An 18,566-nucleotide genomic window follows, 5' to 3' on the forward strand; every position below is an offset into this window, starting at 1 on the left:
GGCCTGGCCAGGAGCCCCAGCAAATTCCTGCCCGCCCACCCTGCTCCCCCATGTCCTCACCCCCTTCCCAGACTGTCAGCAGGGGCTGGGGGTCAGCAGCACCCCACTTCGCCACAAGGAGTACAGCCAGGGGCTGGCTCCCAGGAGGACATGGGCAGAGGTTTGGGTTCCCCCACACACACACTGCTGTGTTCGCACAGGATGGGCTTAGCGCCCGCTGTGCCTGGCATGGCTGTGTGCATGCTGTGGTGGTGGCATGGTGGGGCGTGGTGTGGCACATGGCATGGCTGGGGCTGGGTTGTGTCGCACGTGGAGTGGCAAGGTGCATGGCATGGCGTGTGGCATGGTAGTATGCCCCTCGGGCCATGTGTCCAGGTGGGGCAGATCATAGAGGGCACCCAGGTGCAGTGCTGAGGCTGAGCTGGGGAAGGTGGGCAAAGCCCAGGCAGAGCAGGAGGAAGTCCCTTGTTCTCCGGAGCTGGAGAGCCAGAAAGAGCCCTGCAGCCTGGGCCTCATCATCACACCTCACCCTTGAGGCCTCCAGGCACAGCATCCACTGCCAGCCTCTGGTCCTGCCTCTGAGGGCCTGTCTCCAAGGTCTTCTGGGGCCCGCTCCAGCTCCCCCAACACAGAGAGCACCAGAGCTGGGCCCACCTGTGAGGTACTGAGTGCCCCATCTCAGAGACTGTGCAAGTTGAGGCAGGGAGGCGCTTGATGTCGGATGGAGAAAGGACAGGGGAAGGGTGTGGGGGTCAGGGCCCCGCCGGGTGAAGGAACGAGCTTGGAAGGGTGTCCTTATGTCTCTGAGTTGGGGAGATGCCCCCAAGCCCCAGCTGGGCCTCAAATGCCAGGCAGGGCCAGACTGGGCCCAGAAGTGGGCTTGGCTGCCCCAGGAACGCAGGTTCCGGGGCAAGAATCCAGCCCTGGCTGGTTGAAGTCCATCCCAAGTCTCCCTCCCCACAAGGCTCCTGCAGATGCCAGGAATGGGGCTGGATTCCAGATTCCAAGCCTGGCCGCCCAGCCCCCATCTGGGACCCCAGCCCAGAGCCCCCAGGCCTGGCCTCCAACCTGGCCCCAGCCTCAGGGGAGCTGAATTCAGGGAATCCTGTCCTAGGAGCGGGAGCCAGAAGCGGGGGAGGGAGGGAGGGCGGCCCTGTCCTGGGTTCAGGCCCAGGGGCTGGGGGCTGCCCGCCCGTCTGGGTCAGCTGCAGCTGCAAACCGGCCCTGGCTGAGTCATGGGGCCTCTGTCTCCGGGCCTGGCCTGAGGTAGGAATAGCAGTGAGGATGGACATCCAGGCACTCGGAGGGTGGGCAGGGCTCCCTGGGGCTGGGGTGGCCAGTGGCACCTAGCTGTTGCCCCCCTGCACGCCAGCCCTTTGGCCCCCAAGTCTCTGCCACCTCCCTGGGGTTCTGCTCCCATATTCCTCACACCCAGCACAGAACCCAGCATGTCTCCTGTGGACACCTGCATATAAACCCCAACTCACACACACACGTGCATATGTGCAGGCCAGGCCCCTCGGTCAGACACCCTGCCATCAGAGCTCTAGACGTTTCTGGCCTCTGGTGACAATTCTTCATGCAGCTCATCCTGCAAGTCTTTATTGAGCACCTACTGTGTGCCAGGCACTGGTGCAGCAAGGGCAGAAGCCCCACCCCCAAGGAGCTGACCCCCTGCCATGGCAGAGACAGAAAACAAAGACAGCACCACAGCGATGAGGGCCTGAGAGGAAAGTGGAGCAGGAGCCTGTGGCACGCTGGGGCAGGGGTGTCTTTAGAAAGGGTGCTGGGAGGACCCTGGAAAGGGACATAAGTAATTACTTACAGGAGGGAAGGGGTGGTCTGGGGCTCGCAGAGGAACAGACTTCCTCATGGAGGCGGCAGGGCAGAGGGCTCAGCCTGCAGTGTCCGGGAGCGACGGGAAGCCTTGTGGGGCTGTTGGGAGACAGCAAGACCTGGGTCAGCAGAGCATGGCATGGGGTAAGCAGATGACAGGGCAGTGACGGGTGATCGGGCCCGGTCAGTGGTCCAGGGGATCAGGGACAGGTGGGAGTCGAAGTCGTAGGAGGCAGGGCAAAGGCCACGGGGAAAGGGACAGAGCTGCTCCCAAGGAGGGACCACCATGGGGTGCCCCACGGCATGGCGGGGATGGGGGTCAGGACCTTTAACAGGAGGTAAAGACAAGACCAAGAGGCAGAGGGTGGAAGAGTTGAAAGCAGCCAAGTGTCACAAAGGCATTTCTGAGGGAAAGGGACAGGACCAGTGGCTCAAATCTTTAGAAATGAGGGGATGGGTCGGGTAGAGCACCGCAGATTCAAGGCGGGTGGCTTGGGGAAAGCGGAGAGACGGGTCTGGAAACTGTGCTAAGCAGGAGCCCCCACACCCACAGAGCAGGTACAGGGAGGCCCATCTGTCCACCTGTCCGTGGGGAGGCATGGTGACATTTCAGCTGGGAGGTAGAAGCTTTCACCCAGGAGGTGGAGGGTGAGGCCAGACTGCACTCCGAGGGGAGGAGGCAGGAGAGCATGGCCTGGCTGCTGCCACCAAGCTCCCCAGAAGAGGGGCCCCCTGCCCCCAAACACCAGCACATGTAGGCACAAAGACTTGGCCTGTGGAGCCCTCAGCCTCCACGCCCATCAGCAGGGACTGGGTGGTGATGTCAGCAGCCCCCACAGAAAGGAGGGCTGCACAGCCGTCCCAGGAGCCAACACGGTCCACATGATTCTACTGCAGCCTCCACAAGCGTGTCGCATGGAAACAAGCCGTGGAGAGCCACACGTGTGTCACATCACGCCTGGCCTCACTCGTGCTGAGCTTTGCTGACCAGGCAGAATCGGGCATAGTAAAGTTGCTGGAAGGAGAAACGTCAGATGCCGAAGCTGGTTACCCGGTAGGCAGGGGCCCTAGACGGAAACGGGGCAGGTGAGACAGGCATGTGTCTTTGAAGTGTCTTTCTTTGGCGGGAGAATGTCTTCGCAGAGTACTTACATCATGAAAAACCCTGTACACAGAGTAATTTTGAAGCAAACGTGTGACGCGTTCACAGAAAGGGTTCAGGAGGACAAGCACCCCCGCGGCAGAGAGCCCGCGGGCTGGGGGCACGGGGCATGGCGGCCCTCTCCTGGGGATGGGCAAGGTGGGGCACGTGGGGCTGAGGAAGAGGCTCACATAGTGTGCATGTTTGGGAGCTCCCTGGGCAGCGTCTCGAGTGTGCAGAAAGAGGACGCAGTCTTGAGCCAGCAGGGCCAGCCAAGAGCGCCCTGGGAGAGGCCTGGGTGGAGGGAGAACACAGCAGGCTGTGGGCGTGGCCGATGCTGGGGGACAGAGGTGGCCAGAGGCCTCTCGGTGCTGCCCAGGGAGCTGGGGACCAGGGGCCTCATCCTTCCCCTGAGCCCCTCCCTTCAGGCCCAGGGAGTGGCCTGGGGCCCAGGAGAGCCTGCCCTGCACTCACAGCCTCCGTTCCCAGACACGCCCCGGCCTGAGCCCCCAGGCTGCACTGTGCCACAGAACAGACTCACCAGCCCCTCCCTGCTCGAAAGGTGACCAAGGCCCGGGTCTCCCAGCGAGCAAGAGGCCATTGAACTGTGCAGTGCCCTGCCCTCGGAGAGGCAAACACCACCAGTAGGGACCGGGCAGACAGAGGTGGGGGATGGAAAGCAGGGGAAGTGACCACAGCCAAACCAGGAGGGGGAAGGGAGGGGGGCTCACCAAGGAGACCCTCACTTGGGGCCTGGAGAATGAGAAGGACCTGGAGGCTAAGGAGAGGGGTGGGTGCTCCAGGAGGCAGGGCCAGCCCATGTGAGGGTCCTGAAGTAGGAACCAGAGGAAACTGGCTCTGGGGCAAGAAGGGCAGTGCCAAGGGGACCACAGGGGCCCAAGGCAAGGGACCCTCAGCCAAGGCTGGCACCAAGGCTCTATCTCGAGAACAGCGGGGAAGCCTCAAGGGTCCTCACCTAGCGAGTGGACGTTGTGTGGGAGATCAGCAGGTTCTTTCTCTGTCTGCAGGAAGGAGAAGGGGTCACGGGCCTCAGAGGCCTTCATCTTAGAGAAAAATGGTGGCAAGAGACAGAGGGAGCCCGGCCCAGAAATGTTCCGGCCACGTTCAGGAATATCTGGGGTATACCTGCTGCATGCCAAGGGCAGTTTCAGGAAGGGAATCTACTTCTGAGAAGCAAACGCCACCAGTAGGGACTGGGCAGGCAGAGGTGGGGACAGAAGGAAGCCAGACTGACCTCACATGGCTCACATCCACTGGCGGGGTCGGGGGACAGGTGCACAGCTATCTCCATGCCGGTCAGGCACCTGGAGGAGTGTGAAACGGCATTCGGAAAGAAGGAAGCAGGCTTGGGGCTGGGGACCGGGGACCGGGGCACTGGGAAGCAGGCTGCAGAGTGAGGCCAGGGATGGGGGCTGGGCCAGACCACAGGGTTGGGAGTGGACTCTGGCATTTATCCAGAGCCACTGAGGGTTAGAGCCTACGACAGGGGTCTGACTTCCAGTGGAATGGGGCCCCCCTGCTGGGCTGGGAAAGGGAGGCTAGATGAAGTATCTAAGGTCTGCTTGTGGTTTTCTGGGGACAGCGAGGGGCATTGCTGGGGTCCTAGGGGCTGGTGCACTCAGGAGTTCCAGATGGCCCAGGAAGTGGCTGAGGGCCCAGGGTAGGGGAGGATGTGGGGGCAGCGAGGCCAGTGTGGGCAGACCTGGAGGAATGACGCGGGAGTGGCCAGGCAGCCCTGGCTTCCCCTGCCTACCTGCCCCCGTGGCTGGGCTGGGGTTTGGCTGAGGCAGCAGAGTGCTCGCTGGCTCCCTGAACAAAGTGTTCTGCCTGGTGTCCCCTGGCCTCTGGGCCTCCGTGGGCTCGCCAGAGGGGGCAGCTCAGGAGGCAGCGGCAGAGAATCAAATGCAGGTGGGGCCTGTGCCTGCCGCCAGCACAAACAGCTCCTGGGCCTCCAGCCTGCCCTACATTCCAGCCCTCCTGGCCCCCAAACAGCGGCCGGTGGGACCAGCCCCACCTAGGTGGGCAGGTGGGCAGCTGACCCGGGCTCTTGGACAGAGCCGCCCCCACCTGGCATCTGCCAGCAGGACGCTCCTGAGGCCAAGCTAGGGATGGGCCAGCCCTTGGGGAGGCTTGAGACCCCATCCCAGCCTGGAGCTTCCCCCCCCCCGCCTCCCGCCTGCCTGGCAGTGAGGCAGCTCCCTGGCGTCTGGGTGCACCTGGGCACCCCTGCCCAGGCCCCTTCCAAGGGAGGAGGGCAAAGGGGCTCCAGTGCTACCCAGGGAGTGATGTGCCATGTGGCCCTCCCTGGCTCTGCCACTGACTCCCTCCAAGACCTCTGTCCCCACCCTGAAGTTGACATGAATGTCCGCTCGGAGCAGCCTCTGCAGGGCTGTGAGATTGTGGACGTGACAGCTCTGGCTCTGGCATAAATGTCAGCCCCAACCCAGATGCAGAGAGGGCGGGAGGTGGCTAAATGTCCAGGAGCATGGGGCCATGTGGCACCGGCTCGTGTCAGCAGACACGGCACACGTAGAGCCCTGAGGGCTATGACGAGGTGAGGGCTGAGCCGAGGGAGAATCTAGGAAGGCGTCCAGGCCGAGAGGAAGAGAGGGGAGACTCTGGTGGCTGGAGCCAGCTGGGGGAGGGGAGGCATCAGGGGCTGGAATCCCTCAGCCCCCACAGCCATGGTACGGACTTTGTTGTTTGCTCAGAGTACAAAGAAGAGGCCTTCTCCCAGTTCTTAGCAGAGGAGCGAGACCTCTCTGACCAGGGGGACAAGAGGGGAGGTTATGAGGTCACCTGGGAGAGGGTAGGTTCCAGCTCTCCCCTCGCCACTCCCCGACTGGACAGCAGAACGAGCCTGCCGTCTTTCACCTCCAAACACAGGGCCACCGGTATCAAAGCATGTACAAGAGCGATCACTAGGGCAGTTCTGCATAGACGCCAAAGTACATGAAGATGTGCAGGAACTTTTTGCCGTCGACCCTTGAACAACGCGGGGTTGGGGCACCGACCCCCAAACTGCCCCATCAGAAACCCATGTATAACTTTTGACTCCCCAGAAACTTCACTAATAGCTTCCTGTGGACTGGAGGCCCTACCAATAACATAAACAATCAATTAACACATATTTTATATGCTTCATGTATTCCAATAGTCAGCTAGAGAAAAGTGTTATTAAGACAACCATAAGGAAGAGAAAAGATATTCATTCAGTGTAAGCAGATCATTGTAAAGGTCTTCATCCTCGTCATCTTCACGTTGAGTTAGCTGGGAGGGAGGGGGCGGGGAGGAGTGGCTCTTACTGTCTGGGGTGATGGAGGAGGAAGAAAATCCGCGTAGAAGTGGACCCGCACGGTTCAAACTTGTGTTGTTCAGGGTCAGTGATATACAAAAAGAACATCCGAATCCAGTGGGGAAAAGGTAGATCATGCCATAAGTGGTGGGACATCAACAGGATAACCCGCCAAAGTTAAGTCTGGAGGTCAGAATCAATCCCATGCGATTCAAAGATTTAAGGGTAAAACACAAATCAAAAAAATGTTAGGAAAAAAGATTTTGACGTTGGAATGGAGGAGACCCTTCCAAGCACGCACAGGATGAGAAGGCATAAAGGAAAAGATGGATGGCTTTGACCATGTGAAAAAGTGAAACCATAAGTAAGACTTCTGTGTGGCAAAACAAAAAAATAATAAATGCCATAAACCCATACACGAGACAAATAGTACACTAGGGAAAAACATGTGTGATGTGTACTTGAGATCTTTCTTAACATACAGAGTCCTTACAAATCAATGAACATGAAAAGGCCCAGTCCCAGCCTCAGCTTCTCTGCCCAGCACCCGCCCTAGAAGGGAGTGGGCTTAGGGGACTTCTGCCCCCTCACTCCAGCCTTGGGGCCCCAGGAAATTGGCCAGGGCCTCACTTACTAATTCAACAAACATTTGTGCAGCACCAACTCTACCCTCCATGTGTTTACTGGGCACCTTCTAGGCTCCAGGCTCTGGAAGACTGTCTGGGGTTAAGATGGTGACTGTCCGGCCTGGAGCTGGGCCTCCAGCTGATGGCAAAACACCAAGCAAGGAGATCAATAAATGACATTTCGGGGAGTGGTGAAGGCTTCGAGGAACACAGGGAGAGACGAGATGAGGAGGCCACCCAGGATTTTGAGCTAAGGTTATACAAAGCAACAGAGGACAGCGTTCCAGGCAGAGGCAACAGCGGGTGCAAAGGCCCCCGGGCCCAGTTGAGATGGACGTGCTAAGTGCTGGAGAGGGGCCAGCGGAGGAGACGCCCCTGGGGGCACTGCAGAAGGAGACTGGATTTTACTCCCAATCCAGTGGGAATTCTGCAGAAGGATTTGGCCCAGGCTGGGAGGGAAGGCTCAGCCTGGCTGTTGCCTGGAGCAAGCGGTGGACAGGCTGGGGGCATAGCCACATGGCAAGGCGGTTATGACGGCCCAGGCAGAAGATGCTGCAAGCCTGGGCAAGGGGCGTGGGGGGCAGGCTCAGAGCACACGCTCCAGACCAGAGAGCCACAGACACCAGGCACACACCAGGGACGCTGGGTAATTGATTGTGCCCTGTGGATACAGGATTCGGGCCGGCTTGGGAGGCATCTGAGCTCCCGCTGGGACATGCTGAGCTGCGGGGCCGGTGGCCTGCATGCCTTGCAGCCCCTGGAGAGAACAAATAGCTGATGGAGACATCCTAACTGAGGTCCCAGGAAGGGAACCAGAGTCATGTGGTGATGATCCCGAGGCATCCCCCACAGCGGTCAGCCAGGGACATGGCGCCCCTGAGACCCTTAGGGGGCCAAGCATCCGTCGGTGGGCAGAGGCTGGCAAAAGTGGATGTCAGCAGCAGGGGAAGGGTCTTTCACCATCCTGGCCCTCTCTCAGAGGGAGGCAACCCCACTCCTGGGGGTGGTCAGTGAAGGCCAGCCAGGCAGCAGCAGCCCCAGGAAGGGTGTTGGGGTGGTGCTGACCAGGCCTCCGCCATGTGGTTGTGCTGTGTCGAGGACCCACTGACGATGTAACTGACCGTGAGCAGTGTGGGTCCCCAGCCGCAGCAGAGCTTCCTCTGGCTGCTCGGCAGACACCAGTGAGACACCAGGGACAGCAGCAAGGATGAGGCTTTGGTCTGCAGCCTCTGAGCGGCCACACTCACCTCAGTGCCTGCCAATTCAGTCCCACCGCAGGCGCCAGTCCCGAGCCTGAGCACAGAGGCTGCCACGACGCTCGACTCTCTGGGCCAAGACTCACACCCAGCCTGGACACTGCCCAGGTGGAGGGCTCTGGGGGACAGGTGGAGCAGCTGGTATGTGTGTGACCATGGGTCCCAGACTCAGTGCCATCTGTCTCCCCATTAGGAGAGGACACCTGGTACCTGCCCAAGCACCCGTGCCTGGGACTTGCTGCTTGCTCTCCACGCAGCTTTGTCCCAGCAGCACCCTGAACTCCTGTGATGGTTTGCAGGGGGTGCTCACCTCTGTAGCACACACAAAGGCCCACGGGCCTGGGGGTGCAGGCAGGTGCACTCCAACCCTTGGGCAACTCAGAGAACAACCTAATGGAAAGTGAAGGGAATTGTGCAAGATCACGGGCAGAGTGGTTCCTGCGTTCTTGCACAGTGTCCCACACTCTCATACGGCCCCAGGTGCGTATGAGGTACACATGTGCCGGCTCACCTAGCATGCCTCCCACGTGCACAGCAATGCTCCTTTGGCCTCAGGTCATAGGCACACATCTGCGACTGTACGTGCACTCCAGGAATCCCTAACGATCGTGGTCATTGGGTGGCTCGCCGTGCACTGAGCACCCCGCTCTGTCCCTGGTGTCTTCATGCCTCAGTCCACTTGATCCCTGCAGCATCCTCCTGGGGAAGGTGCTACAGCTGCCACGTTTTATAGGCAGGGAAACTGAGGTTCAGAGAAGCAAAAGTGACTTGCCCAAGGTCACCCAGCCGGGAAGCGGCAGAGGCAGTCTGGCCCCAGACCCGCTACGGCACACACACGCCTGCCTGCACACTCCCGTGAGGAGGTGCCGTGTCCCAGCCAGCCTGCATGCCCAGGGCCCTGCAGCAGTGTGGCAGGTTCTGAGGCCATCTCCCACTGGCCACAGCACAGCAAGCTCCAGCAGGGCAGCTGCCCAAGGGCCTGGCAGTAAAACCTCAGCAGTGAGAAACACGGTCGACTTTTGTCCAAGAACTGAAGCACTAAAGCAAAGTCAAACACAATCACGTCGTGCCCTGCCATGAACTGTGACCTTACCACGTGCTGTGACCTATTGCCGCTTGTGCCCGGCTCCACGCGGGAGCCGGGGCTGGCATCCGATTGCTCGGAGCCTAGTATTGAGCATTCTAGGTACCGCCCTGAGAGTGGCTTAGTAACTATTGGTTCCTCAGGGCAGACAGGAGGAAGGCCAAGGTGACCTTTGCCCTGTGACCCCACAGAGGGCCCCAGGGAGGCCCTGCCTGGTCTTGACACTGCCCAACAAGGATGCTAGAGGGAGCAGTGACTTTGCTGCCTCCTGGGGAGCTACAGCCCAGGCAGAGCACAGGACCCCCACCCTGGGAGCAGCAGGTGTGCCCGGCCTCTCCCGCCTGTCCCTGTCCAGTCTAGCATCCATGAGGCCAGGGCCTTTGGCGGTCCTAGGCAGGGATCAAGGCCGGGCAGGTTCTGCAAAAATTTCCCTTGAAAGACTCTTTTTCAAGATTTTCTTTTGAAAATAAATTCATAACCACATCAAACAGGACTCCCCGTTGCCTTGGGTTTGATCGCCGGCCGCCCGGGGCTCTCTAACTAGCTGTTATTCTAATTGCTTTTTCTCTTCCGAGGGCTGCATAGGTCTCTTATGGTTATTAATTTGGTGAGTGCAGGCCGGGCACAAAGCAGCTTTTGTCTGCCTTGCCTTTTAATCACTATCAAATTGCAAATAATGGCGGGGGCCGAGATCCCCAAAATTGATCTGTCCCAGCAGTTCTTGGGGAACCGGCCCCAGTGCCTGGAGCATGCACTGCCTTCCCCGAGGGCAGCAGCTCCCCGATGGCACCTGCCCGGATGCACCTCCCTGTGGGTGGGGTATGGCTTCGGCCATGCGAGGTGCTCCTCAGGCTCCTCCATCACCACCAAAACCAAACATGCCAGCAAGATGAAGGCACCCTGCCTGCAGAGTGGTGGGGTGGGAGCCTTCAGGGACGCAGGCTGTGACAAGTGCTTGAGTCAGAGCTAAGTCTCTGGGGCTGCAGAGGAGCCACCTGTAGCCCAGGCCTGGGCCCTTCCCACAAGAGGGGCAGCATCAGGATGTATCAGACTGTGGACCTGCCCTGGGCATTCAGCCCACATCCTGGCCCACCCCTGGGACCTCTATCACTAGCAACTGGGATGATGAGAGCATGTCTCTGGGGCCAAAGACCCCAGACAGTCCCTCAAAGCCCCAGTTGCAACAGGCAGCAGCTGAGGTGAGCTGGGACCAGCCAGAGCCAGGCATGGGCTGACGCTGGCCCAGGCAGCTTCAGGGAGCCCTTCAGTGTCAGTCAGAGACAAGCTCGGCCCTGTGGCTGCCTCCCTACCCCAAAGGTGGCTGAGTGCCTCTCTACACAGTGCCGAAGCTCCCTGCCGGAAGGAGCTGTCACCAAGGTGGCTCAGGACCGAGCGCTGGCACCAGCCACACCCTCAGCCTGCACACCCTGCCTGTGGCCCTGACACCCACTGTCTCCTTCTGTCCCAAGAATCCCCTGTGAAGGCCTCCACGCCCATTAGCACATGTGGGACTTGGACAGATGTTCAAGTGCCGTAAAGTGAAAATTTATGAAACCACAAATGTTCATCTGTGATGTATTTGGTGCTTTAATTAATGCCAAACCAATTGATACCCAAGCTGGGGCCTGCACAGTTAGTGACAGTAAGCCATGCAGAGCAAGCCTCGTTCAGGGCTACCAGCATGCGGGGCTCAGGGAGCTGAGGCGGGGCTCAGGGAGCTGAGGTGGGCCCTAGGACACAAACCCGGGCTTTGCCCTCAAAGACCCAGGCTGGCTGCACCTTTGATCTGCTATGCTCTCATAAGTCTCTGGGCCTCAGTTTCCTCATGTGCACCCTGAAGGCTGAGCAACCTCCCATGCCTCCTGCCAGGCACGAGCAGGTCGTGGGACTGAGAGGGCTGGTCCTGCTGGCAGCAGGAGACACAGGGGTCAGGGTGTGGGTAAACAAGAATAAGACCTCAGGCCAGTCCCCCTCCCAGAGGCCCTGCCCTATCCTGCCTTCCGCTCTTACCAGCTCCCTGCCTGACACTGTGTCCTCCCCCATGGCAACTCCACGGTCTCAAGATGGAGCCTTGGGGTGGGAGCTGTGAGGACAGGATGGGAGACATAGCACTCTCAGCCAGTGCCCCTGACCCTCTTTTCCTGGGCCTCAGTGTCTACATCTGTGGGATGGGGGGTGGACCTCTGTGGCTGGTCCCCAAGTGGCTTTGCAGAGCCCTGAAGTGCTGGCAGGTCCTTGGGTGTGAGGGGCCCCGGTGGATGGCCTTGGGCCCCTGCCCCTGCCAAACCACAGAAGCCGTGCACCCCGTTCCTCCATAGTCCAGGCTTCACATCAGGTTTATCTGGGAAAAATAAAAGATGGGGCTCCCTCTGGCCTGGACCGTCAGACCTTGGACGTACATCTGCCCTTGTGCTCAGGACAGGTGGGTCTCAGACTCACCCCATACCTGCAAGGCAGAACCACAGGGGAGCCGGGGAGCCTCCACACTGCAGCCCCCACCACCCAGGGCTGGGAGTGGGTCCCCTGGACTCCTGCTCTGGACAGGGCACAGTCCCACCTCCCAGGTGGAGGTTGCCCAGCTAGCCTTCTAGACAGACGCTCGACCCCACTTAGGCAGGCGCCCCCCTCTCGTCTCAGCCTCTCACAGCACCCTGTTGGCCGCCTCTTCCTTACCATGCTCAGCCTCCGTGGTAGGTGCTGTGGGTGACGACCACAGCACCCAGCCTTTGAAGCTGGCCTGGGCCCACCTGGACCCTGGCAAACTGCTTGCTCCCTCTCTGGCCATCTCGGGGCTTATGCCCACGTCACCCAGCAGCATCTTCCCTGGGGTGGTCTTACCCGCACAGAACCCAGCCCTGGCCCACACCTTGCCCCAAGCCTATCCAGCTGGATCAGCAGTGGGGCCGGGTGCGTGAGGGACAAGGCCTGCCCGGAGCAGCTAAGGTGCAGACACCTCAAGTGCACGGCCAGGGGGACCAGGCCAGCTCCCGCCTGCTGCCTGTCCTTAGGGCCAGTGGCTGTCATTGTTGTGGCTGAGTCATCTTGGTGCCTTTCTCTGGAACCACATGTTTCCCTGAAGCAGCTCTGCTGTTCAGCCCTCGTCCGGTGCTAATCTGGTTGCCCCTCCCGCACCACTTCTAGGTCTTTCCAGGCCTCCAGGTACCCACGGTGGGGAAGGGTCTACTTCATTCTCCACAGAGTACGCTGAGGGGCTCTCCTGCAAGAACACCGCAGGCTGAAGGACCAGCCGTGTCTCCTGTGGCCACCAACAGAGCTGTACGCCCTCCCCGAACCCTCCCTCATGCTGGGGCCCCCAGGTCCACCCTCCTAGGGAGAGGGGTCCCCAACCTGGACTCCCTCACCTGCCCTAGTCTGCCCTTGGGGTTGGCCCTGCTCCACCCAGCACCTGCTCTGAGGGTGCCGGCCTGCCGGCCAGGGTCTTCCAGTCTCCCCATCAAGGCTGGGGGCCACTTCCCACCCGGGGCTGGGCTCCAGCCTCATTCCCCAGCGGTGCTGTCCTTCCAAGGAGCTCTCAGACCACCTGGCTTCTCTGCTGACTCTGCAGCCCTGCGAGGCCTCTGAGTACCTACTCTCTGCGCCGGGTGCATCTCGGGTTCTGTCCTGCCTTGACCTCCCTGCCAGCTTTGCAGGGCAGCCACCCTGGCACATAGCTCACTGCAGAACCAGCCCCTGAGAAGGTGGAGGCCACATGGCTAGCCAGAGGGCACGCTCTGGGGCACTGCTTTGACCACAGAATGTGGGTACAGATGGTGTCTGGGAAAATGGTGCTGTCCCTGCCAGGTTAAAGACAGGGCACGGTGGTTCCTGGGGGATGACCAAAAACCCCACCCCTACCCCACTGCAGAAAGCATCGCAGAGGCACAAGCCTCCTGTGCCCCTGTAAGCCCCTCCTGGTAGTGGCCCAGCAGGGGCATCCCCTGCACACCCAGGCAAGGCCCAAGGCCTCTGCCTCCTCAACCACCCCAGGCCCTGCCCACGAGCCAGCCTTGCTGAACTCTGCCCTCTGTCCAGTTCTCCTCCAGACAGAGTAGACACAGCCCCCAGCCTTTCTTGACCCTTAACCCAAAGGTCCCCAAGCCTGGCCTCAAGAAGCCAAAGGCTGCCGCAAACCCAAATATTCCAAGTTCGGGTCCCTGGTACAGACCCTGCCATGTGGGGATGTGGCACAGAAGGCCAGCCAGCCTGGGGAGCAGAGGAGGAGCAGAGGAGAGCTCCTGACCCTGAGCCTACACGCCTGTGGACACACACAGGAACTCCCGCACGCGTGGGATGGACTCCAGTGGGCACATGCACATTCCTCGCATACACACGGGCATGACCGAGGGCCTTGCAGACATAGGGTGCACACATGCGTGCTGCCTGCATACAGCACACACTTGCAGAAATGGTTGGCACCTTTTCTTCCCCGGCCCCTGAGGCTGTCTACACACCTGGCTGCTTCTCACCACTGACTCTCTCGTCTGCCTTTGTCCCCACAGGTGACACAGCTGGACCAGAGGCTGGCTCTCATCACCGACATGCTTCACCAGCTGCTCTCTTTGCACGGTGGCAGCCCCCCAGGCAGCGGCGGCCCCCCCAGAGAGGACGGGGTGCACGTCACCCAGCCCTGCAGCAGTGGCGGCTCCGTCGACCCTGAGCTCTTCCTGCCCAGCAACGCCCTGCCCACCTACGAGCAGCTGACTGTGCCCAGGAGGGGCCCCGATGAGGGGTCCTGATGGGGGGTTGGGGCTGGGGGGTGGGCCTCAGAGGGGAGGCCAAGGGCGGCCCCACCTGGCCCTCTCTGAAGGTGGCCACCTCCTGAAAGGCCCAGAGAGAAGAGCCCGGCTCTCGGAGGCCCCAATACCCCGTGGACCATGCTGTCCGGCACAGCCTGAGCCTGGGGGCTCAGCAAGGCCACTTCTTCCTGGTCGGTGGGTACTAGAAGTTGGCTGGGTGTGGGGAACCCGTCTCAGGTCTGAGTTTTACCCCTAGCGCCCTGGCCCCCCACATGGTGATGTTGACACCACTGGCATGGTGGTTGGGACCCAGCGGCAGGGTACCGGGCCTGGCCCATGTATGGTCAGGAAGTAGCACAGGCTGAGTGCAGGCCCACCCTGCTTGGCCCACGGGGCTTCCTGAGGGGAGACAGAGCAACTTCTGGACCCCAGCCTCAAATCCAGGACCCTGCCAGGCACAGGCAGGGCAGGACCAGCCCACGCTGACTACAGGGCCACCGGCAATAAAAGCCCAAGAGCCCATTTGGAGGGCCTGTGGCTGGCTCCCTCACTCTCAGGAAATGCTGACCCCATGGGCGGAAGACTGTGGAGACTGCTCCTGGGCCCCCAGCTACCAGCAGGAGGAACAGTCTCACCATTTCCCCAGGGCACGTGGTTGAGTGGGGGGAACGCCCACTTCCCTGGGTTAGCCTGCCAGCTCTTCCTAGCTGGAGAGGAGCCCTACCTCCCTGCCCCCAAGCCCGCTCTGCGTGGGACTCCCGCCTCTAACCCCTCTCCCAGTCCCAGCAGTCAGCCAAACACACGGAAGGGGACTGCCACCTCCCCTCGCCAGCTGCTGAGCTGCAGAGAAGTCACGGTTCCTACATAGGACAGGGTTCCTTCTGGGCATTACGTCGCATAGAAATCAATAATTTGTGGTGATTTGGATCTGTGTTTTAATGAGTTTCACGGTGTGATTTTGACTATTAATTCTGCAAGCTTTTCCTAATAAACGTGGAGAATCACAGGCTGGGCTGGGCACTGCTCTCACCTTGGTTCCTGGGGCATCCATGGGGTCTCTGGGACAAACTGGGGCTCGGCCTCCACATCCCTGGCCCGCTCCTGCCGATGCCTGCGGGCCTCTGGGTAGCTTCCTCCCCAGGAGATCCCCCCCCACGGACAGGACCCCTGCAGTTCCCCTGGAAACAGTGCCCAGGTGGCCGTGGAATAGGGACACTATGTCCGTGTACCGAGGTCAGGGTTCAGAGGGTTCAGAGGGGCTGCAAGATGCCATCAAAGGCTCCAGCTCAGCGATGTTGCTCCTGATCTGGGCCCTGGGCTGGCCCTGGCCATGGAGTGCAGTCACAGTGTGGTCACTCCCTGTCTTCCAGCAGACTGTATGCCCCTGGGGCAGATGGGCTCTGTCTGGGCCTCTCTGTCTGCCCCTTCCAGGCCAGGGTGGCCCTTGACCAAGGACCCACATGCTCCACTCTGGGAGCAGGCCCCACCCAGGCCCACTCCCCAGGATGCCAAGGGCTAGACTCTGGATGGGGTGCGGTGCAAGGAAGGCCTGGGGCCCCTGAGGCTCCCATATGCTCACCCCTGTCCTCCCCCAGGCCTCTGTTTCCCCATTGGTAACTTGATGCTCCCTTAGCCTGTCCAGTTCTCTGAGTGGGACAGAGGGGCCACCACCCTACTTGCCCTGACCCTGTGCCAGCAGCTTGCTGTGAGACCCTCCTCTCCTGGGGCGGAAAGAGTGCCTCACTCTCAGCACAGACACGCTCAGTCGGGGCAGGTGCATCTGCTGTGCCCGCACCTCAGCTATTGGACCATTTCTCAATCCTTCAAGACTGCAGCCCCCTTCTGTCCTCTTTCCAGAGCCCACCCCGAAGTCTCAGGCTACCAGGGCTTGGGGCATCTGAGATCTCAAGGATGGGGCTGTCCTGAGTCCACTGGAGGCAGCAGGCGGCCAGCAGCAGGTGGCAGGGACAGAGGCCCCAGGTTTCTGTGTGGAGTAGAGGTGGAAGCCCTTGTCAGAGGGGAAGGCCCTAGGTCCCACCTGGTGCCAAGCCCGCGGGCCCGTGCCCCCAATCCATGGGTCTTGGCATCTGGCCTGGCCAGCACTGACCGGAAGGACGAGGTGGAGGGGCAGCACAGGGCCTCTCAGGCTTCCCCGGTCTGCACCCACCCGGGAGGAGCCGGTGCAGCAGTTACTGAAAGGCAGGAACTGTTGTTTCCTTGTTGGGTAAATATTTGTGGAAACCCGGAGATGCCGGCCGGAAAGCAGGGCCCTCCGCAGCGCCCAGGCCCCCCAGCCCCGGCCGCCCACCCCAGGCCCCCGGCCCACAGGGAGCTCCATGGGGCCGCCCATCTGGGCCGGGCGCGGTCCCGGCACCCAGCCCTTGTTGTCCGTATTATGGACTGCGCACAAAGTGCCCGAGGACTCCACTCCTGGACGGGCCATTGCAGCCCTCTCGGGTGTGAAATGCAATTTACCTGAAATAAAGCCCAATTATGGAATTAGCTAATTAAAGCCGTGGCGGAGGCTGGGCCCGGCCGGCCGGGTGCTCAATGCCCGCCGGTGCCCACGGACTTAGGGAACAGATGGCGCCTCGGCCCGCCGTGCCGGCCACATTCCTTCACTCTGTCCCCCGATAAGTGACCTAGACAGCACACGACCATCTGGTGTGTGGCACGTCCTGCGGGCCCCGGACAATGGCCCGGCAGACCTCTCTGCGAGAGGGCCGTCGCCCGGGCAACGGTGGCATGTGCAGCCCCGGCCCATTCACGGCCCCTCCCGCAGCCCCTTTCTTCGGGCCCTTTGTGGCCTCACCACGGCTGCCTGGCTGCTCTGGCTGGGGATAGCCGCGACTGTTTGTCCGCAGAGCCGGCCTTTGTCTCCAAATTGGGCTCCCTTATTGAGGTCCTCGGGGTCCAATGGGTGCCAAGAGCATCTGCTGGGGGTGGCTGGGGGAGGGGCTGCTCCTGCTTCCCGGGGCACCCACTCCTCTGCCAGGCTCCCCTCCTCCATCGCCTGCCCTCAGATGGCCTCTCGGGGTGCTGGGCGTGGCCCTGGGGAAGCCAGTTTCCAGGGCTGGCATTGGCCAAGCCCGAGGTTCTCCTGTCTTTGGGCTGGGGGACCAGGAAGAGGAGGAGGCAAGGGCGTGGCCGACCTGCAGCTCCTCAGCTCCCACCACAGCCCTGTCTGTGAAATGGGGAACAGTAAAAGTGCCCCCTTGGAAGGGGCGTAGGAGGCAGGGGCTTGATGGAGGTGAGACGCGAGCTCTGGGCCTAGGCCAGGCACACAGTAGGTGCTTAATAAAGGAAGCCAGACAAACCACCTGGGTGGGTGATACTGGGCTCTGCCTCCTTGCTGCACTCCTGCCTGTCCCCTCGGGGCTCCTTTCCGAGGCCCCTCCTGCATCTAGCCTCACCCCACCAAGTTCCCTGCCCCTCGGTGCCAGGGAGAGCTGTCCAAACCCAAGCTGGCAGCTCCCCAGCCTGCTCTCAAGCCGACTGTGACTCCCCACTGCCAAGTGGGCCTGTGAGGCCCCACAGGCTGCAGCCCTGCCACTCACCCTGGGCATCCCCTGCCATGAGCCTGGCCTCTCCATCCTCACCCTGTAGTTGATGTCCAGCCCCCATCCCTACTCAGGACATCCTTTGAGCACCATCTTGGCAGGCAGTCCCCCACCAGCGTGGTGGTCAGGAGTCAGGCCCACCACTGGGGGAGGGGCTGTGCTGGGCCTTTTGGGCCCCAAAAAGGGGCCGGGGCTGGCAGTGCCTAGTACAGGCCTGGCCCCAGCTGGGTGCTCAGGAAGTGCCAGTTAAATTAAGGAATAAAATGAAAATTTGGAAGGAGGCTGGCTGCCCAGCATTGCACATGCAGCAGAGGTATCAGGACCCAAGCAGGGCATCACCAGGCATCCCTCCAATGGCTAGGAGAGGGGTCCACACCCTGTGCCCTGGAGGAGGGCATCAGGCCAGGTGTTTTGATCTGGGGCAGCCGGACAGCTGGGGGAAGGAGCAGGAAGGCAGACAAGAGCCAGGGCTCCTGGGGCTGCCCCACGCAGCACCCCCATCTCCAGGTGATCTGCTGAGTCACCTGCAGGGATGGGGACCCCCCTTTCTCAACTGTATCAGGTCCTTAATTTGGAGTGCCCATCTGAGCTGTGCCAAAGCCTGCTCCCCCCAGCACCCCTGCCTCCTCCCGGTACAGCCCTCTGGGCTCTAGGACCCAGGACCCAGGGGCTCCTTGAGGATTTTTGTTTGTTTGTTTGTTTTTGTTTTTTTTGTTTTTGTCTTGCTCTGTCTCCCAGGCTGGAGCGCAGTGGCGTGATCTAAGCTCACTGCAAGCTCCGCCTCCCGGGTTCCCACCATTCTCCTGCCTCAGCTTCCCAAGCAGCTGGGACTACAGGCGCCCGCCACCACGCCCGGCTAATTTTTTTTGTATTTTTAGTGGAGATGGGGTTTCACCATGTAAGCCAAGACGGTCTCGATCTCCTGACCTCGTGATCCGCCCGCCTCGGCCTCCCAAAGTGCTGGGATTACAAGGAGGCTGCGCCCGGCCTCCTTGGGGATCTTAAGCATGT

General features: G+C 61.0%; 1 protein-coding gene across 2 annotated transcripts in view; it reads left to right on the forward strand.

Moving 5' to 3' along the window:
* KCNQ1 (potassium channel, voltage gated KQT-like subfamily Q, member 1) overlaps nt 1–15,002 on the forward strand; it is a 407,135-nt gene extending 392,133 nt beyond the window's left edge. For both annotated transcript variants that reach the window (XM_011930101.1, XM_011930102.1), the window contains one exon: nt 13,759–15,002. In XM_011930101.1, coding sequence (XP_011785491.1) covers nt 13,759–13,995 — 237 coding nt within the window. In that variant the 3' untranslated portion in view covers nt 13,996–15,002. The remainder of the gene's footprint in view (nt 1–13,758) is intronic.
* The last annotated feature ends 3,564 nt before the right edge of the window (nt 15,003–18,566 follow it).

The sequence above is a fragment of the Colobus angolensis genome, unplaced genomic scaffold (genome assembly GCF_000951035.1).
Source record: "Colobus angolensis palliatus isolate OR3802 unplaced genomic scaffold, Cang.pa_1.0 Scaffold84, whole genome shotgun sequence".
Lineage (NCBI taxonomy): Eukaryota > Metazoa > Chordata > Mammalia > Primates > Cercopithecidae > Colobus > Colobus angolensis.